The sequence below is a fragment of the Tupaia chinensis genome, unplaced genomic scaffold (genome assembly GCF_000334495.1).
Source record: "Tupaia chinensis unplaced genomic scaffold, TupChi_1.0 Scaffold000623_1, whole genome shotgun sequence".
NCBI classification, from domain to species: Eukaryota; Metazoa; Chordata; class Mammalia; order Scandentia; family Tupaiidae; genus Tupaia; species Tupaia belangeri.
The window spans coordinates 708,469-729,302 of NW_006160143.1; the positions used below are offsets into that span (position 1 = coordinate 708,469).

Genomic DNA, 20,834 nt, shown 5'->3' on the forward strand with positions numbered 1-20,834 from the left:
AAATGCTTTTCTAAAATAATCATCTGTAATTTTTCACTCTATTAAAAAATAATTCAGTGTGCACTAATTTGTGTGTTCATGGCAAGAAGTTGTGTTTTTCTGAATTTTATATTTAGAAGTTAGGAGCAACTCATCTTTATTCCTGAACATGATACTCAATTGCTTAATCATTTCTGCTCTGAGCATCCCTCCCACACCCCCACCTTGTGCTTCTTTATTAGGTAAGAGCAGGATCCACTTTAATGTTGTGGCAGGGAAATCGTTCTTCCCACAACTCTACGAAGAGCTGATTTGAACTCCTTATTTCTCAAACTGTAAATCATTGGGTTGAACAATGGAGTTAGGATGGTGTAAGATACTGAGATCAGGGCATCCTGACTTGAGGAGTAGTTAGACTTTGGCCGTAGGTAGATAAAGGAAGCACAGCCATAGTGGACAGTGACAACGACCAGGTGAGAAGCACAGGTGGAGAAAGCTTTATATCTGCCCAGCTTGGAAGGAAACTGAAGTATGGCGGAGATGATGTGAATATAAGACACCAAGATCAGCAACAGGGGGATAACCAGGACCAATGAACAGAGCATAAAGATGACAATCTGACTGAAGTGGGTATGATGAGATGCCACCTGGAGGACAGGGGAAATGTCACAGAAGAAATGATGGAGCTCGTTGGAGGAGTGGAAGGGCAGGTGAAATACCAGCAATGTGATTATCTGTGCAACAGTAAAGCCACAGGCACACGCAGCAGCCACGAGTCCTGTACACGCTCCGTGTCCCATGAGCACCGTGTAGCGCAGTGGGTTACAGATGGCCACGTAGCGGTCATAGCCCATGGCTGCCAGCAGGAAGGAGTGAGAACAGCCGAGGAAGAGGAAGGTGAACATCTGGATGGCACAGCCCAGGAAGGAGATGGTCTTCTTCTGAGACAGCAGGTCGACCAGCATCTTGGGGACAATGACGAAAGTGTAGCAGGTCTCAGAGCAGGACAAGACGGCAAGGAAGAAGTACATGGGAGTATGAAGGGCTCTGTCCAGCACGATGGTGGAAATGATGATGGCATTGGTGCCCAGAGTGAACAGATAGAGGAACAGGAAGACAGCAAAGAGCAGCCGCTGCAGCCCAGCCAGAGAGGAGAAGCCAAGGAAGACAAACTCTCTCACCACAGTCTCGTTGATCCACTCCATGGAGGAACAGCATCAGAGAGAGGAGAGTGCCAAAATAAATTCCTGAAAACTAGTAGAATCACAGGCAATTGTTCATCACAGAGCGTATGTTCATCATGTTTCCTTCCTTTTTTTCCCAAGACATGAAGCATCTGAAATCAGGCAAGTGTATATTAGATGTGTCTCCCACAGTAATTATAACAATATAGCTGGAAAGATGTTGACATCTTTCAGATTCAACCATCCCTTCATCTCCATTCTCATGATAAAGCAGTCATTTGGATTCTTAGCCTCCCACTCCTGGATTATCTTACAACATTTGTCTGTTTGTTATTATCACATCCATATGCTCTCAAGGAAATCCTTTCTGCAGTTGCTAAATAAGCCATTTGAATGCTCCACATTTATACATAACTCATTCAAGCTCCAGCAGCTTTTCATTGTCATTTCCTTCAGTTTTCATGTCTCCACAACCTAGACCTCCACGCTCTCCAGCTTGTGTGCTTTATTTTCTGGTGTAATTTTTACCTTATGACGTCTCATTATGACTTATGAGTCATTATGACGACTCTTACTTCTGTATCTTTATTCTGCTCCCAAAAGCTGCAAATAATTCTCCTCTTCTTTCTCTTCATCTATTCTCAGAGAGAGAGAAGGCATCTATATATCCTCTAATGCCTATGTTTTCCTCCTAGAGAGAACTAGTTTTTCTTCAGGACTCTCCTTCATTTTCATCATTTTCCTTAACACAGACCAAAATCTCACATAATGGCTATTTTCCCCATTGTCACTCTCACATCTTTCAGTCCACCTTTGCCTTGTGTCAGATTAATCCCCTGTATCATGTTCCTCTCCTCTTCAAAGAGCTTACTCATGGTCAAACTTTGCATGGTTTTCACGCTTTCATTTGGGGAACCAGATTATGTTTGTGTGCTCATCTTTCGACCTTTATGTGATGTATCACTATTGTCCAAATACGCCATGTCCTTTCTTCCTCTAACCCTTGTGCCTGTTAGTCTTTAACCCATTTTTATTTACAGATATTTAACAGTTATTCTGAAGTCTCAGTCCAGTCCATACTTCCTGCAAATTTCCTTGGTACTTCCTGGTAAAAAGAGTTGTTTTTTTCCTATAACTTACATTAGACATTGATTGCCAGTTTGATTGGCATTTACCCAATTTTGAAATGTATTGAATTATTCTTGTGTTTCTCTTCTTCCCTACATTTTGCATCCTTGAAAGAATGATGTGAGTGAATTGTACACATCTCCTCTGCATTTCTCCTCAGACTCTAGGCCATGTTTAGTACTCAATAGCATCTCAATAAATAATTGTTATATAAATAAAAATCTAACTTGTCACGTTGTTACTTATCTCATTCACGGCATCACAGGCTTCTTTGGACTCACTGAATAGGAGAATCTCTAGCATTATCTCACTGTGGGTTTGAGGACTGCTCAGGATCAAGAATATGAGAAGATTTCTGTACCAAATGGACTAGGCTTTACCTGTTCAAACGTAAAAGAGAAATCTCAGTTTACAACAGGAGAATGGCACTCAAGAGAGCATCTGGTCTTTGGAATTCGGTATACCTGGTCCATTCCCACTTCCTGGCGTATTTGCTGCTCTCTAGAGCATACTGGAGCATAAGTAATTCTGAGGGAAAGCATAAAGATAGCTTTACATTTCTCTCATTTAGAAAAGTATATCATTTAAAAATTGTTATCTTAATTAATATTAAAAACAATCATTGAGTTCTACCTTATCTGAGAACCACTGCATCAAGAATATAAGATTCTATATAATATCTTTCAAGAATCAATTTATTTAATAATATTTATTATTATTATTTTGTTTAATTTTCTATAGGGGGCATGTGTGCTCAACCAGAGTGAGACACAGAGAGAGAGAGAGGGAAGGCGTAAAAGGAAACTGCTAGGTCTGGGATTCGAACCATGGTTGGTGATGCGGGATTCCAGCACCTTTACCACCATACCACCTTCTGGCCCCTACAGTAAGCATTAAACAGGACAATTACAACCAGGTGTAAGGTACTAGATCTGTGATAAAGATAAACATACAAATAATACTCAGTGTAAGCCCTCAAGTTGCTCATGGTTAAAGGCAAGATGTATTCTAAAGAAGAGAAGAGATTATTTAAAAATATAGTGATGAAAGTGATAGATATATGTTTAAAATTATGGCACATTCAGGAGACACCTCTCGTGTACATCACTGGGAAATAGTTTTTGAAAAGTTATTTCTGGGTTTCTCTGCATCTGTTGTGGACAGCTTAATCTAAAAGCATGCTTGGCAAAATATCAAGAGACTGAGCAAGACTTAGTTTTTATTACTTTTTTTTTTTATTTTTTTTAAGGGCAGAGACTCTCCATGTGGCAATCCTCCTGCCTCATCTTCCCAGCTGGGTCTACAGGCATATGCCACTTCCCTGGCCTCTAGGTTAGACTGAAATTGAACCCGGCTTCCCAAAAAGTCCCTCACTGTGGAGCACAACACCGTAGCAGCACACTCCACCATGGCTGGGGCTGAGTCCAGTTCTCAGGCCTTTTAATCCAAATGCTCAAGTAGTCGTAAGTGCAGTTGCTTCTTCTTGCTTCTGGAGGAAGGCTGTCAGGTCCCTGATGTTCTCTCCTCTCGTGGTCATGATTTACCCCACACCCCCTCCCAACCCTGTGAAAAGGAAAGTCTGTCTCTTTTTCCTCCATCTAGCTCCTATGGTTCTTTGCCCAGTGCCTTACATAAAGCTTTTTATAGCCTAATAAGTTGGTACATTTTTACCAAAATACTTTCATTTTTCTAGTTTCAGATTCCCTAATTCTGTTTTCTCTTTTAAAGAATTACTTTTAAATTTTTATGTATTATCATTTTTAATATTTTCTATAGGGCATGTGCATTCACTAAAGAGAGACAGGGTGGGAGGAGAAAGAGAGAGAGAGAGAGAGAGGTGAGAAAGCAAGTCACCAGGTCTGGGATTCAAACCGTGATCAGTCATGTGGAAGTCCATTGCCTAACCACCATGCAGCCTACTGGCCCAGATTCTCTAATTCTTAGCATACTAATAAATTTCACATATATGACCTAAATTGTTACTTTCATAAGCACAGATAAAGTTGAATAATGAAGGGATAAAATGAGTCTTGAATGTAGAGAGATGTTGATTTTAATCCTGACTCTGGCATATTCTATTGGTAAGAAAGATCCTTAATTCCTAAGGCTCTTTCCTCATTTGTATGAGAAGAGTAATTCCTGTTTCTCGGGGCAATTGTGAGAATTAATTGAGATTATGTATACAAAAAAGACTTATTTAATAACTAGGGATTGCTTAATGAACACTTCTCTCTTCTTACTTTATTGTATTAGGTATTGGGATAGGAAACGCTTCTGCCGGTGAGGTAATGCACATTTAACTCAGGGAAAGTTGTTGAAACTCGCTTTTTGGTATTTCTCCCTGGAAAAACAAAAAACTTAAGAGGGATCACAATTCCCTGGAGTCTATTTAAACCCAACTCGAAGTAACTTGGTTTTCCGTGACTTTCTGTTCTGAACAGGGAGGGAGGTGAATGTTACTGATCTTGAAGTACCGCACAAATCCTTTAGCACCTGGTTGCTCTGTACTCAGAATCATACATGTGTGATCCTTGGCAGAAAGCAAAAGAGGTTTCTCAACTTTTCTTTTTGGGAGCAGGAACACACACACACACACACACGCACGCACACACACACATACATACATATATATACATATTATAAATATACAATCTTAGGTTTATGGTGCTTTATAATTATTGAACATGTATATTTTATAACAATTTTTTAGATTTCTTTTTATATGACCAGAGAGCACATGTGCTTGCTAGAGAGAGGCAGAGACAGAGATGGCAAAAGCAGCCCCTAACAGAGCTGCAGTCCCATCACAGTCCTGTCTCCTCCATCTCTTCATCCTATTGGAATCATGGATACTCATGCACACATGCTTGGCATGTTTCTCAAGTTGCTGGTCAGCCATGTGGGGTTAGCACCCTTGACCACTAGGCTATGGGACTAGCTGAAAGTACGTTTTATGTTTAGGCATCAACTCAATGATTTATTAAGCTCCTAACGACTGAAGTAGATTGTCTAATAGTTCTCATATGTTATGACTTCATGGTAATTATCTTCTAAATATTGCAGATATAAATATCAATAAACCCATTGTTACTTTTTCAGAGACTCAAACAGCTACCTATGCTATGAGACAGACTATCATAAATATTTAAAAAGTATAAACAAAATGTCCTGAGGATTTTGAGAAAAGAACAATTTCAGGGAAAGCTTTGAAGAACAAGTAGAATTGGAATATCACTGTAAACATTTTGATGAAAATGCAGGCTAAGTCTAAATGACATTACTTACGTGGACATTTTCATTTAACCTAGTATTAGTTTCTTTAATTCTTTCTCAGCATTAAAAAATGTACCCTATTCTTTTGCTGTTGTTACAGAGATCCCATTTACAGAGGAAAAAATGTAAATTTACTAAGGTCTGTGAAACCAAAGACACTAATTTTCTTCCCTTCTTCAATTTCTTATGATCAACTTTATGTTGAGCTCACCAGCTCAAAAAGTAAGCAAACAATCCAACAAAAATAAATAAAAAATGATTCAGTTCTTCACTCAGCAGTATCAAGCTATCATTATTGCTTTTGATGCTTGCAGAAAGAAGTAATAGAATACAGTCTTAGAATCATTTGAATCAGTCAAAATTCAGATCCGTCTTTTAGAAATGTAACACGAGCTCAAAGGTATTACATATTCTCTATGTAATAGGTAAGGTGAAAATATTGTTATATTTCTCATTTGGTTCTCACAATGGCCTTGCGAGGTAGTCATTAATATTTCTATCATAAAGATGAGAAATCTGAGAATCAAAGAAATTTGGGACTCTCCTTAAGTTCAGTGCTGGTAAAACCAGTCTGAGATTGTGGTATAATTTGTGCACGTGTGTGCATGTGTGTGTTTGTGTGTGTGTATGTGTGTCTGTCATGAGAAAGAGAAAACTATTCTGCTATCCTCCTTCCATATGAAGGCATTTGAAGAAAAAGACTGTTCAATTTTGTTATGGACTCAGGTCTAAACTCCCCATTAGTTGCAGGATTTCTCTGTGTCTGAATCAATTTTCTCATCTTCACGATGGGGTTCATTCTGGTATCAGGTAACCTAACTTTCAAGGTTTTTATAAAATGGATGAGACTATCTTTTTGCCATGGCAAATTATTATACAACTATTAGTTCTGTACCTTAGAATTGATAAGAAACAGAGAAAGCTGACAGTTTTGAAAATACAACTTTTATACTACCTCTGGCATCTGCATGGATTTCAGAAAGAATTGAACAGGAAATGATGGTTTCCTTTCTCAGGCTCGGGAAAGGCATATAGTGGTTATTTAGCTATGTCAGCTCATGTTACTTTTCTAAAACATAGATCTGAACTTTGATTCATTCTTCTTACCCAGGATCTCCAGAAAGCTGGAGTCATAAATGTTAAAGCAATAGGTGGTCTTAAAGACCTAGCTTGTAGTCTTATTTGACAGGTAAAGACACTTAATTTCAGATGGTACTATGAAAATCCTAAACCTGGGGAGGAACTAGTGGAGGTGTTAGCATTAGAACAAAGGTCTTTTGTCTTTGGAATGAATGTGAATCCCATGGTATTATGCTGCCTCCAAAAGATGTTTATTGTGTAGACAATAACTTTCTCTTTTTGTAGAGCAGTCACTCATGTGTTCTTTCCCTGAGTCCTGTTTTCCATGTGTTTATGCTAGTCTGCCTATTTTGATTTTGCATTCTCCAAGGATGGGGTTTCTTTATATCAGTCAACTCTATTGGCAGAATACTCACTAAGTTCTCAGTTCTATGTTACATAATGTAACTATTCTAGATCTCATCCAATAGGAGAGGTTTTTAAACATGTACATTATGAAGAAAGTAGGCATGTATTTCAAAAAATTTTGCACCGAAATAAACTCATACTTTTATTTCATTGCTCTGCAGACTTTTTGAAGTTCCCTTGTATAGTCCTTCCTGCAAAAGGTCATTATTTGAGATTCTTTAATTAAAATCTTGTGGAGTACCCTGCTGAATTAAATTAGAACCAGGCAGAAATTTATGTAAATTTTGAAAGAACAATGAGAAAGTTAATTTAAAAGATGTATAAAATTTATCTGAATAGTTTTTCAAAAATTCACGCTAACACGTAAATTATCCTGGTTAACACTATTTGGAGTTCACAGCCTTAAATGTGACTTCTCTCTGTTATTGGCTTTGCCCCAACATGGGCTCATCACTTTTTTGTTTCTTACCTGAGAAGTGAAAACATAATTGCTGCTGGGGTGTTTACTCTTGTCGTTTCTTGCCCATTGTCCAGTTTCTCAGTGTTGTAGGTGTTTAGTACAAGAAAGGTGTCTATTATTCACAGATAAGCTTTCATTTTTCTTCCCTCTTCCTAAGAGGAGCCAGACACAGAGGCTATGGGAGACGAAATTCAAGGTGAAGTACTGAAAGGAGAAAGGTCAAAACAGGTCAGAGACTGCTGATCTCTAATCAGTGGTACTGTCTGATGATGGTCTGGGACCCTAGACCCAGACCAAAGTGAAATGTCTCCAGTCCCTTCTTGCCATATTGTGCCAATAGACTAAAGACCGCAGGTCACAGTAAATAGTGACCATACAGCAGTTTGTGTTTTCATTTATTGGTGGTGGAAAGTTCTTCTGTGGGTCTCCTGATGCCACAGCCATTGCCATGGAGATGTTGCACTGGGCTTAATTAGCAACTGAATTATTGTGGAAAATAGAGGCAAGACACCAAATGCCAAATTGCTCAAAATTATGCCCAGGCATTAAGGCTTGGGGAGCAGAGGCTTTAAGCCACTTTCAGATGAAGCAATTTAAGAAAGTGTGACAAAATTTCACTTAATTTCTTAATCTATTATGCTACTGAAGAAACAAATGAGAACATTTATGCAGATACTTGCTGATAATAAATATATTGCAAAACATATTTGTTTAGCTTAAAATCTGGTTTGTTATCATGGTTGGGAGTAGATCTTTGTCAGGATTAAAGCATAGGTTGATAATGGCTTTTTTATAGCGAAAATTCTGATTGGAATGTGCTGAAAGGAAACCTATTTCACCTTTCTAACTCCTAAATTTATTTGTTTCACCTCCCACTCTGCCATCCAGAGACTAACAGTGTGTGGTTGCGTGTAGGAGACATTAAATAAGTATGTGATGAATGTTAGGCGAATAGTCATTGATAGCATTGTCCAATAACATAAACATCTTAATTTAATAAATATGCCATGATTCACTTTGTTATTTTATGTTTTTGCCATAGGGCATGTTTGCTTGCTGGAGAGACACACAGAAGGGGAAAGTGAGAAATCACCCTCCTCCCAGTGGGAATGGCCATGCCACAATCCCTTTTCCTGCATTCTCCTCTCAGGATCATGGACATGCACACACATGCTCCACTGTGATTTTCAAGCTGGAAAATTCTTACCATGGTCAACCATGTTGGAGTCCAGAGCCTTAACATCCATGCCACCTAGCTGGCCCCTAAAATAATTAATTTCTTTCTTCTTCTTCTTTCTTTCTTTCTTTTTTCTTTTTTTAATGAGGGAGGGCACATGCAGTCATGACAGAGAGAGAGAGAGAGAGAGAAAGAAAGAGAGAGAGAGAGAGACAGAGAGGTCCCATAATGAGACCTGTTTATGCTACCGTTCTTTTTTTCTCCAATCATCTACCCTCTCAGGATCTTAGGTATTCATTGTACATGCCTAGTATGAAGTCGCCAGAGCTGGGATTTGAGCTCTGGTCAGCTACGTAGGATCTGGCTTCCTCTGCCCAGAGTCTGATCACTGCACTATGGGGCCAGTCCTCATTATTCATTTTCTGGTCTCCAGCATTCCTGTTTTCCACTTTACTTGCAGCTAAGCTAGCAACTTATGGATTTCAATATGACCTTTCAACCCTATATCAATGGAAGTCAAGGACTCTAATAATTACTTGGGCCATGGTAAATGCTCATTCAGTATGAGGGATGAAGAAATAAAGATCCTGGGGGCTAAGGGAGGAATAGGAAGCAAGAGTAGAATTTAATATTTAATATGAATGCTGCACTTTTTTGTTATTAATGCCCAGCATTCACTCTCACTGCTTATAGTACCCCAATTTGATTTTGATTTATTTGGTTCCATCTCATCTAATTACCTCACTTTAAAACTTTAGAGGGGAGCAGGTGGTGTGCACTAATTTCATCAGGACATGAGAATTTCCCTGGTTATGATGATTGATTGAGATGAGCACCTGATTCAACTCTGGACAGCCAGGAACAAATTTAGTCTTGTTTTCATTTCTGAAGAAATAAATTCTCTTTTTCTGGAATGAATTTTTTGAGCTGTGGAGTCAGAGACTATTGTGTTTCGGCTAAAAACAGAACCAAGACAGAAGATGCAGAACCATGAGATGCATCCAGATGACTGCATAGACTATGAGCCAGGCTGTGTCTGAAACCACTGTGTCATTGGACTTCTCGGCTTACATAATCCAATATGTTTAATGGCAGCTTGTTTTATTATCTGTTGTTCTCAACCCAAAGAATCTTAATGTTAAAATGCATTCTCATTCTAGGATTAATTTGAAGTGACTTAAAATGTCTGTTACTAAGGTAGGCATACATTTTTTAGGGGACTACATTAAGGAATCAGAGAAAAGGCAAAGTACTGCTATTAATAATGTGACTTTGGGAGGAGTCTTGATGCAGGACTACATACCACGAGAGCCAGTATGTTCACTCAATTTGGAATAAAAATTAAGCACCAAAGTTAATACTAGCAAATTTAAGAGATGATATGAGGAGGAAAAGTCATACCATTTACAGATATAATATTTATGATTTCTGATATAGAATTATTGGTTATGTTAATGTAGCCAAAGTAATTATGAGCTATTTGAACAGAGTAAGAGAAAGTTTATAAAGCAATGTAACTTTTTTTTTTTAGAGGTTTTTGCTATAGAGTGCGTGCACTCACCAAACAGAGAGAGAGAGACAGAGAGACAGAAAGCGAGAAATCCCACCCCACCCCCCAGGAGGGCTGGCCATGCCACAATCCCTTTTCCTCCATTCTCCTCTCAGGATCTTGGGCATGCATGCACTTGCACCCAGTGTGAGTTTTAAGCCCCCGGGTCTGGGACGCGAACCGCGATTGACTACATGGGAGTCCAGCGACATAGCCATTACACTAACTGCTGGTCCCAAAGCAATGTAACTTTATTATACCTTGAAACATCGGAATTATAGCCCAAAATCAAAGCATAGGTTTATTTATCTAGTCTCAGCACACCCCTTTCTTTATTTTTAATGGATCATTACTCACTGTCCAGACCTTCTTCAAGTACTTTTCTTACTCTACAATTTCTTCAGAAACCCAAGAGTTTGGTATGACAAGCCACTGAATCTAAGGATGTTCTGTGACCTCGTTTCCAAACATTTCAGTCCTCTTACTCAAAGCTCTTCTCCCTTTCACTCAACAGACACAATTGTGTGGCTCTATGGTCCCAGATGTATTTACTTCAATTTATTTTATCTTGGTCCAAAGTACATTTCAAAAATCATATTATTCTCTACATCATCCATCTTACTTTCGATTTTTAAAAATATTTTTAATTTCAATTTCTTTTATAAATTCCATCACATATGTCACTTAGCTTGTGAAGTGAATATTCCAACATGTATACGTTTCTCACTAATCCAGTTGAGAATATTATGTACATTATCTTCAACAGATAATAACCCATTTCTTTGTCCCATAAATGCCTTGCCTCTCTAATTTTCTTCTTAATGTCCTTCCTCAGACTCTCCTTAACCCACCCTCTTCCCACACTGTATCTGGTATTCATAAACATTTTCTTTGTTTCTATATCCTCTAGTCAATCAGTTTTGGCTATCGAGTGCAGACAGTCGGTATATATTAAGTGGAGACATACAATGTCTCTCCTTCATAGCCTGGCTTGCTTCACTCAGCAGTAAATCTTCCATATTCATCTACTTTCTGTTAAAGGCCAGGGCCTTGTTTTTTATGGCTGAGTAGTATTCCATAGAGTATATTGCCATACTTCTTCTTTTTTTTGTTGTTGTTGTATAATGTCAAATTTATTGAGTGATGGAATTGCATTATGCTTTATGTAGAAGAAGGTCTTTGTTCTTAGAAGATTTACACTGAAATAATTAATAATGAAACGTCTGAATGCCATACTTTTTCAATCCACTCATCTGTTCATGGGCATTTGGGTTGGTTCCATGTCTCAGCTATTGTGAATAATGCCACAATAAAACATGGATGTGACTAAGGATTCCTCTGTTCTTTGAGTAGATACCAAGGAGTGAGATTGCTGAATAATATGGTGGTTCTATTTTTAGATCTTTGAGGAGTCTCCTTATTGTTCTCCATAGTAGCTGGACCAATTTATATTCTCACTAGCGGTGTAGGAGAGTTCCCCTTTCACCACACCCCTGCCAGCATTTATCTTTTCTTTTTTTTTAATCTTAGTTATTCTGACTGGGGTTAGGTGGTTTCTCACTGTGGTTTTGAGCTACATCTCCCTTATAATGAGGCATGTTGAACATTTTTTAATATACCTTTTGGCTATTCATATGTATACCTTAGAAAGTGGCTTTTTCATCTCGTTCTCCCATCTTTTAATAGGGTTGATTATCTTTTTTCGGGAAAGCTGCTTGAGTTCCCCGTGTATTCTTATTATCAGTCCCTTATCTGATGCATAGTTTACAAAAATTTTTTTTCCATTCTGAGGGCTGTTGATTCATACTGATTACTGTGCTCTTGGTAGTGCAAAACCTTCTTAATCTGATATAATCCAATTTGTCTATTTTTTGGATTATTGACTGTGCTTTGGGGTTCTTATTTAAAAAGTCTTTGCCTATCCAATGTATCTCAGAGTTTCCCCAGTGTTTTCCAGCAGTGATTTTATAGTTTGAGGTCTTAGGTTTAGATCTTTGATCCACATTAAGTTGATTTTTGTCAATGTTGAGAGGTAGGGGTTCAGATTCACCTTTCTGCAGGTGGATATCCAGTTTTTCCAGCACCATTTTCTAAAGAGGTTTTCCTTTTCCCACTGGATTGACTGGTACCCTCTGTCAAAAATTAGTTGGCTGTATGTTTGGGAGTTTAAGTCTGGGGTCTCTGTTCTGTCTCATTGGTCCACCTTTCTGTTTCTGTTCCAATACCATGCTGTTTGATTATCACAGCTTTGTAGTATATTTTCAGATCAGAGAGTGAGATGCCACCCACTCCACTGTTTGTGCAGGATGGCTTTTGCAATAGGAGGTCTTTTATGATTCCTGAAAAATTGTATGATGGTCTTTTCTAGATCTGTGAAGAATGTCTCTGCACTTTGATTGGCATTGTGTTAAATATGTAGATTAATTTGGAGGGAATTGCCATTTTGATTATATTCATTCTTCCAATCCAGAAACATGGGATGTCCTTCCACTTTTTTGTGCCATTATAAATTTCTTTTTTTAGCTTCTCATAGTTTTTCTTGTGGAGGTCTTTAAGTTCTTTGGTTTGATTTAGTCCTAGATATTTTATACTTTTTGTGCTATGATAAATGAAATTACTTTTTTCAGTTCTATCTGTCTGTCTGCTGTTCATACATAGAAATGGTGTAGATTTCTGTATGTCAATTTTGTATTCTGCAACTTTACTGTATTCATTTATTATTTCCATGAATTCTTTTCATGGATATCATTGGGTCTTCCATGTACACAATCATATCTGCAAATAGAGATAGTTTCATCTCTTCTTTTCCTATTTGAATGCCTTTTATTTTATTGTCTTTTCTGATTGCATTGGCAAGGGCTTCCAGTACTACATTGAAAAGGAGTGGAGAAAGTGGGCATCTTTGTCTTGTACCAGTTTTTAAAAGAAAGGCTTTCAGTTATTTCCCATTCAGGATGATGTTCGCTGTAGGTTTTACATAGATAGCTTTTATTGTGTTGAGAAATGGCCCTTCTAGTCCAATTTTGTGAAAATCTTGATCATGAACGGACGTTGCATCTTATCAAATGATTTTCGTGCATCATGTTAATATGGTGTATCACATTTATGGTTTTACATATGTTGAAATCAACTTTGCATCCCTGGAATAAAGCCTACCTGGTTGTGATGTATGATTTTTTTTTTATATGTTGTTGGATATGATTTTCTGGTATCTTATTGAGAATTTTTAATTCTACATTCATCAGAGATATTGGTCTATAGTTTTCCTTCCTTTTCCTGTCCTTGTCTGTTTTAAGCGTAAGAGTGATGGAGGTAGATAACTTGAGCAGAATGCAGTTTAACTCTTTAAGTTTTGTAGAAGTCAGAGGTGAAGCCATTAGGATCAGGACTTTTCTTTGTTGGGAGATTATTTATTACTGATTCAATCTCCTGGATTGTTATGGACCTATTCAGATTTTCTACATCCTTCTGACTCAATCTCTGTAGATTTTATGTGTCTAGAAATTTGTCCATTTCTACAGATTTTCTTATTTCTTGATGCATAGTTGTTCATTTTATCCTCTAATGATTTTTTGTGTTTCTATTATGTCTGTTGTTATGTTTCCAGCTTCATTGCAAATTTGATTTACCTGGGTCCTTTCTTTCTTCTTCTTAATTACTCTAGTGGTGTATCAGTTTTGTTTATCTTTTTAAAGAACCAGCTTTTACTTTCATTTATTTTTGGTATAGTTTGTTTATTTTCTATTTCATTTATTTCTGCTTGAATCTTTATTATTTCTTTTCTCCTGGAGTTTTCTGGATATTTTTTCTGTTGGTTTTTCTAGTTCTCTGAAACATGATGTTAAGTGGTCCATTTGTCTTCTTTCCATCTTCTTCTTATGCACACTATTTACTATGAACTTCCCTCTTATGAATGCTTTTGCAGTGTCCCAAAGATTATGAAACTCATTTACTCATTGTCATTGGCTTACATGAATCTTTGATTTCAGTCTTAAATTTTTCAGTAGTTGTGAAGTCATTCAGGAGTAGGTTATTTAGTTTCCATGTATGTGTGTGTTTTTGAGGATTTTTCTTGAAATTAATATAAAGTTTAATTCCATCATGGTCAGAGAAGATACTGGATATAGTTTTTATGCCTTTGAATCTGTAAAGGCTTGCTTTGTGCCTTATCATGTAGTCAATCTTAGAAAAGGTTCCATGTGGGGGGGGGTGAGAAAAAAGTGTATCTTATGGTTTGTGGGTGGAAGGTTCTATAGATGTCTGTTAACTCCATTTGATTTATGGAGTCATTTAGATCCTTTATCTCTTAATTTTTGTCTAGATGATCTATCCAGGGGAGATAGTGGGGTGTTGAGGTCTCCAGCAATTAATATGGTGTAGTCTATGTCTCCTTTTAGATATAACGGTCTTTCCTTCACGTATTTGGATACTTCTGAGTTAGGTGCATAGATATTTATAAACATTATACCTTTTTTATAGATTAGCCCCTTTATAACTATATAGTGTCCTTCTTTGTCTCTTCAAACCATTTTTGTTTCAAAGCCTTATTTTGTCAGAAATTAGTACTGTGACTCCAGCTCTTTTTTGGTTCCCATTTGCATAGAACTCTTTTTTTTTTTTTTTTTTTTTTTTTTTTTTGCATTGTGAGGTTCCCTGGGATCCTCCCTTTTACTGATCCACCTGCTAAAAGGGAGAAACTGCTTTTCAGACACCTGAATAGAAGACTCCTCCTGTAGGGATGACATTGCTAAACACAGCAGAAGACAGACTTTGGCACACACCAATCCACAGTAAAATGGAAGAAAACTTGTTCCCAGTGACAGAAACATTCTCCAAAAAGGTATGTAAAAGTGAATACATCACTCAATGGCTAGAAATTGAAAAAGAGCCTCAGGTTTGAAGAAACCAGGAAATATGTTTCCATCAAAAGAACATAATAACTCCTCTCTATCTCTTGGGAAAAACAAAACAAAACAAAACAAAAACAAAAAAGAAAAAAAAACAGAATAAATTACCGAAATTTCAGACAAAGGATTCAGAACATTCATAGTGACAAAACTCTTATGAGTTGGAACAGAAAAGAGACAATGAACTCCAGGAGATGAGGAAATCCTTCCACAATTTGAAAGAAGAAATGGGAGAATCAGATGGAACTATAAGAGATAAAGTATGTAATACAAGAAGTCAAAAACTCTCTTGAAAGTATTAAAAGCCGATTAGACCATGCTGAAGATCAAATCTCCAATGTAGTAGATAAAACCTCTGACCTAGGGAAAAAACACCAAAAAGAGAAAAAGAACAAAAAAAATGAGGATAATATATGAGAAATACTAGATTCCATTAAACTTCCAAACAGCTGAATAATTTGTATCTTAGAAGGTGAAGAAATGAATAAGGGCATGGAAATTCTATTCTATGAAATCCTGGAAGAAAACTTTCCAAGTCTAGAGAAGCACTCAAACATCCAGACCCAAGAAATACAAAGGACCCAAATAGAATCAACCTAAGAAGCCCCCCCTCCCCGCCCCGGCGCATCTTAGCCAGACTGGCCAAAACCACAAATAAAGACAAGATACTAAAATTGACAAGAGAGAGAGGACAAGTGACTTACAAAGGTCACCCCATCAGGCTAACACCAGACCTTTCAATTGAAACAATGCAAATAAGGAAAGAATGGGAAGGCATATTGAAAATGTTAAGAGAGAAACAATTTCAACCAAGATTATTATTTCCAGCAAGATTATTCTTCATATGGAGAAAAAAGATTAAATGATTGTCAAACAAAACCTGAAGAATTTGCCTACACTAGACCAGCTCTTCAAGAAACTCTGAAAAGAGTCCTGTTCCAGGAAAAGTAAAGAATGAACAGCCAGAAATAAGGAAATAAATGACAACCAAGACAATGGCCAATTTAAAGGTAGGGACAAGCCCAGAAACATCGATAATAACATTGAAAGTTAATGAATTAAATTATCCAATCAAGAGACACAGACTGGATGAATGGATAAAAAACCAGAAATGCTCAATCTATTGTCTACATGAAATGTATCTCATGAATAAAGACATACATAGACTAAAAGTGAAGGCCTGAGAAAAAGTATTCCACCTTTTGTTTCTCTTCTCTATAGCTTTTTCTTTACAATTTTTTTCTCAATATTCTTTCACATGTTTTCATTTTCTTCCCTCTTGTGGTTTGATTTTAAGATATGTGTCTTACTTTTCTTTTATATTTTTAAAAGAATTATTTATTTATTTTATTAATTCCATTCGTTACTCTATTTATTATTATTATTATTTGACCAGAGAAAAACAGAGAGAGAGAGAAAGGGAAAATGAGAAAGCAAGCTGCCAGGTCTGGGACTCGAATCACCAACCCCCATGTGGAAATCTAGAGCCCTTAACCACCATGCCACCAGCTGGCTTCTCTTATTTTTCTTTTCCTACAGGAATTGTCCAAAAAGAATCTAGAAGATGAAAATCAAACATGCCCTCTTTGCGCAGTTGTTCTTCCATATCCTCTAGACTATTCTTACTGCACAGTGAAGAGAATAAACTTCAACCTAAAATGGGAATATTAGGAAGGAAGGAGAGGAGGAGGTAGTTCATTCTAAGTGTGAGATCTCTTAAGTTCTAGGTCATCTCTGGATGACCACATTAGCCCTCCGGTGTGTTTTTAGGTCAATGACAGGTTGCGAAGGACAACTAGGTGAACTGAATGACAACTTACAAGTAGGTTTTGGCACAATTAACTTGTCAAAAGTAAGAAGTAACCGACATGTGGAAATAGATGACAAGAAAATAAAAATTATTGCAGCATTTTTTTGTTTGTATTTATTATAGGGAATTTTTATATAAACAGAACACTAAACATTTTTTATTAAATGTATTCTGAATAGCTACACTATAATTTACACTATCTTGGCTATGCAGGAGACATAAATATGAATGATAGAGTTCTCATGTTTGTGGAGTTTTTGTGTTGTAAGTCCATCTCTCAGTCTCCCTGCTGGGACTCCAAGTACATGCCATTATGCCCAGTTCTTCTAAGAGACAGTTCTTGCTTTGTTGCCCAGGCAGTCTTGAGCTCACGATCCCACTGCCTTTGCCTCCAGGTGCACGTTACTTCCTGGCCTTTAGGTTAGATGAGAAAGTAAACCCAGGCCTTTCCTGCGATTCCAGCCTAAGGATTGCAGAGTCTTATCAGCACACATCTCAATGGCTGGACCCTCATGAAATTTTAATGTATTTAGAGATATGAAACAATTAAAAAATTAATATCCTGTATTTTAATCTAATAATTTATATCTATATACCATAAATGCTTCATTATTCCTTTGCCTTTGTCATTGATTTTTTTTCTCATTAAACTTAGTTTTAATGGGTCTCAAAATTCTGTGACAGATTTTTGATCAAGTTATTTCCATGAAAAAGTACTGATTTTAAAAACTAACAACTTCAAACTGCCACACACACAAAACTAAAATCATCCATGAAACATTTCCTTTCCTTCTGAAGGTTTTACAATGCGCTGTTATCATTAGCCAGTCTTCTACTACTAACCTTAGACGGCCAATTGAGGCAAACAGTTCTGAGACTGTTCTTCCACCACTGATTAAGACTGGGGTGGCAGGAATTAAGGATATTCATTTAGTCTTCTGGGGTTTCTGGGCAGACTCTGACTCCAGCAGCCTTCTTGTCCATGGCTTTGATGACACCCACAGCAACTGTCTGTCTCATATCACAAACAACAAAATGACAGTCAGAGAAGCTCTCAACACACATGGGCTTTCCAGGAACCATATCAACAGTGGCAGCATCCTCGGATTTCAAGAACTTAGGGCCATCTTTCACCTTTTTACCAGAAAGACCATAATCTTTTCCTTCAGTTCAGCAAACTTGCAAGCAATGTGAGCTGTGACAATCCACTACAGGGGTATAGCCAACACTGATTTGGCCTGAATAGTTCAGGGTAGTCACCTGAGCAGTGAAGACAGCTGCTTCCACTGTTGGGTCATTTTTGCTGTCACCAGCAACATTGCCACACCAAACATCTTTGAAAGATGTGTTCTTGACATTGAAACCCACATTGTCCTCAGGAAGAGCTTCACTCAAAGCTTAATGGTGAATTTCAACAGACTTCAGTTGTCACATTGACTGGTGCAAAGGTGACCACCATATCAGATTTGAGCACACCAATCTCCACTTGACCCACAGAGACAGTGCCAATACCACCAGTTTGCACATGCTGGAGGGGCAGACACAAGGGCTTGTCAGTTGGACAAGTTGGTGGCAGAATGCAATCCAGAGCTTCAAGCAGTGTAGTTCCACTGGCATTGCCATCTTTATGAATGACTTCCATCCCTTGAACCATGGCATATTAGCACTTGGCTCCAAGATGTTGTCACCATTCCAACCAGAAATTGGCACAATGCTACTATATTGGGATTGTAGCCAATTTTCTTAATGTAGGTGTTGACTTCCTCAACAATTTCCTCATATTTCTTCTGACTATGGGCTGGTTCAATAGAATCCATTTTGTTAACACCAATGATTATTGTTTCACACTCATTGAGTAGGCTAAAAGAGCATGCTCACGAATCTGCCCATTTTTGGAGATGCCAGCTTCAAATTCACCAGCACCGCAACAACAATCAGAACAGCACAGTTGGCCTGAGATGTGAGTGTAATCATGTTTTTGAAAAAGTCACTAGGTCCTGGGGCATCAATGACAGTCATATCATATTTGCTGGTCTCAAATTTCCACAGGGAGTTATCTATGGTGATACCACACTCACATTCAACTTTCAATTTATCCAAGACCCAGGCATACTTAAAGGATCCTTTTCCCATTTCAGCTGCCTTTTTCTCAAATTTTTCAATGGTTCTTTTGTCAATTCCACCACATTTATAGATCAGATGGCCAGTAGTGGTGGGCTTGTTGGAATGTACATGTCCAATGACAACAATGTTGGATTGAGTCTTCTTCTTTCCCATTTTGGCTTTAATTTAGTGATGGTTTTCATGACACCTGTATTCTGTCAGCAACCTGTTGTGAAAAAGAGCCTTTGTCCTTTCAATTTTATTTGCAACTAATTCTTTCCTAAATTTTAGGTACATTTAATTAAAATGTAACATACATACACAAAAGTACACAGATCAAAGTGTATACTTCAATTTACAAAGTGACATACAAATATATTTGCACCATATTTAGAAGTAGAACACTGGGTGAGCAAGGAGCATGGTGGTTAAGGAGCTAGATCCCACATGGGTAACTCTGTAGCTCAAGTCCTGGACCTGGTGGTTTGAGAAGCACACTGGGTGCATGTGTGTGCATGTCCAAAATGCCAAGAGGAGAATGGAAGAAAAGGTATTGCCATGTGGCCATACCTCCCAGGGGATGGATTTCTCACTTTCCCTCTCTCTATGTTCTCCATGTCTGTCTCTCTGGTGAGCACATACTATGACAAATATCTAAAAAAAAAAAAAGAAAAAAAAAAAGTAGAACTTTAACCACCCTCTTGCCTCAGAAACCACTACTAACACTCCTATGACCATATATAGATTTGATCAATTTTTGACATTTCTGAATACATTTACTGGAGGAGTCCAACCCTGTAGGGCCCCAGGATCTGTCTGAGCCCCCTCGCTTCCAGTTGGTTCAGTACGTTGGCAAGGCCACTACTGTGCGCCACCCCCCACCAGCCCCGAACTAGGATTTTGCTCCAGAAACTGTGGCAGCCTTGCTGGGAAGCGACCCCCCTCTGACTCCCCAATATACTACTATAAAAAGAATTCCATAGCTCTTTTATACATCCTGAGCATATGATAAAATCTTCCAGGAAGTCCCCTGACCGCTCCCCTTTGCTCTGATCACTTACTATTAATTACAATGCTTTATCTCCATGGTCACAATAGAGGGTGGGCTGAAGTTCTTTCTAGGCAGAAATAATCTTGACCTTTGGAAGGTCCTTCAAAATACACTTAATCCTTTCTTTTCCCAAAATAGGATTAGACCAAAACTGGCCCAGGACACCCCCGCCCTCACCAAGTGAAAAAGATAAATATATTAGGATTCCTCAAATTAAGTTTTAGATCCCTACAAAACTATATAAGTACCATTCTTTATTAAGATCCATAAGAACTAATATCTATACTTGAGACTTTCTTTTCTCAGCACCATTCCTGGTAATCACAAGATGGCTGCTGCACCACATCAGCTGATAATCATCTCTGCTTACTGGAACCGCTTTCCTGAAACTGCATTCCATGGAGACCCACCTACAATTGAGGAACTGCACTAGACCAGATGAATAGATATTGCCTTCTTTCTCAATGATCTTTCCTATTCTATTGTTTAATGAATGTTTCCTTACAAAGTATTAAGCTATTTTATTTACTGAAACTTCCTTACAGTTTTAGTGACGGCAAGTGTATGTCCTCTTGACTTGTTTTTATTTATGGTTTCTTTTAGTTTTTTCTTGGCGTCTTGCATTTCCATATTTTATATTCCTAGGCATAAGGAATATTTTTTCAGATGCACAGAAATATAATTTATTTTTATATTGCGAACTTTGTTTCAGAAAATGTTATAAA

The 20,834-nt window shown here is 37.7% G+C and overlaps 1 protein-coding gene and 1 pseudogene across 1 annotated transcript; both read right to left on the bottom strand.

Moving 5' to 3' along the window:
- Positions 1 to 239: 239 nt before the first annotated feature.
- OR10K2 (olfactory receptor family 10 subfamily K member 2) lies at positions 240 to 1,205 on the bottom strand. The gene has a single exon (XM_006159068.2). The coding sequence runs from the start codon at positions 1,182 to 1,184 to the stop codon at positions 240 to 242; it is 945 nt and encodes a 314-aa protein (XP_006159130.1). The 5' UTR covers positions 1,185 to 1,205.
- A 16,613-nt stretch (positions 1,206 to 17,818) lies between these two features.
- LOC102493320 (elongation factor 1-alpha 1 pseudogene) lies at positions 17,819 to 19,232 on the bottom strand (annotated as a pseudogene).
- Positions 19,233 to 20,834: the final 1,602 nt, after the last annotated feature.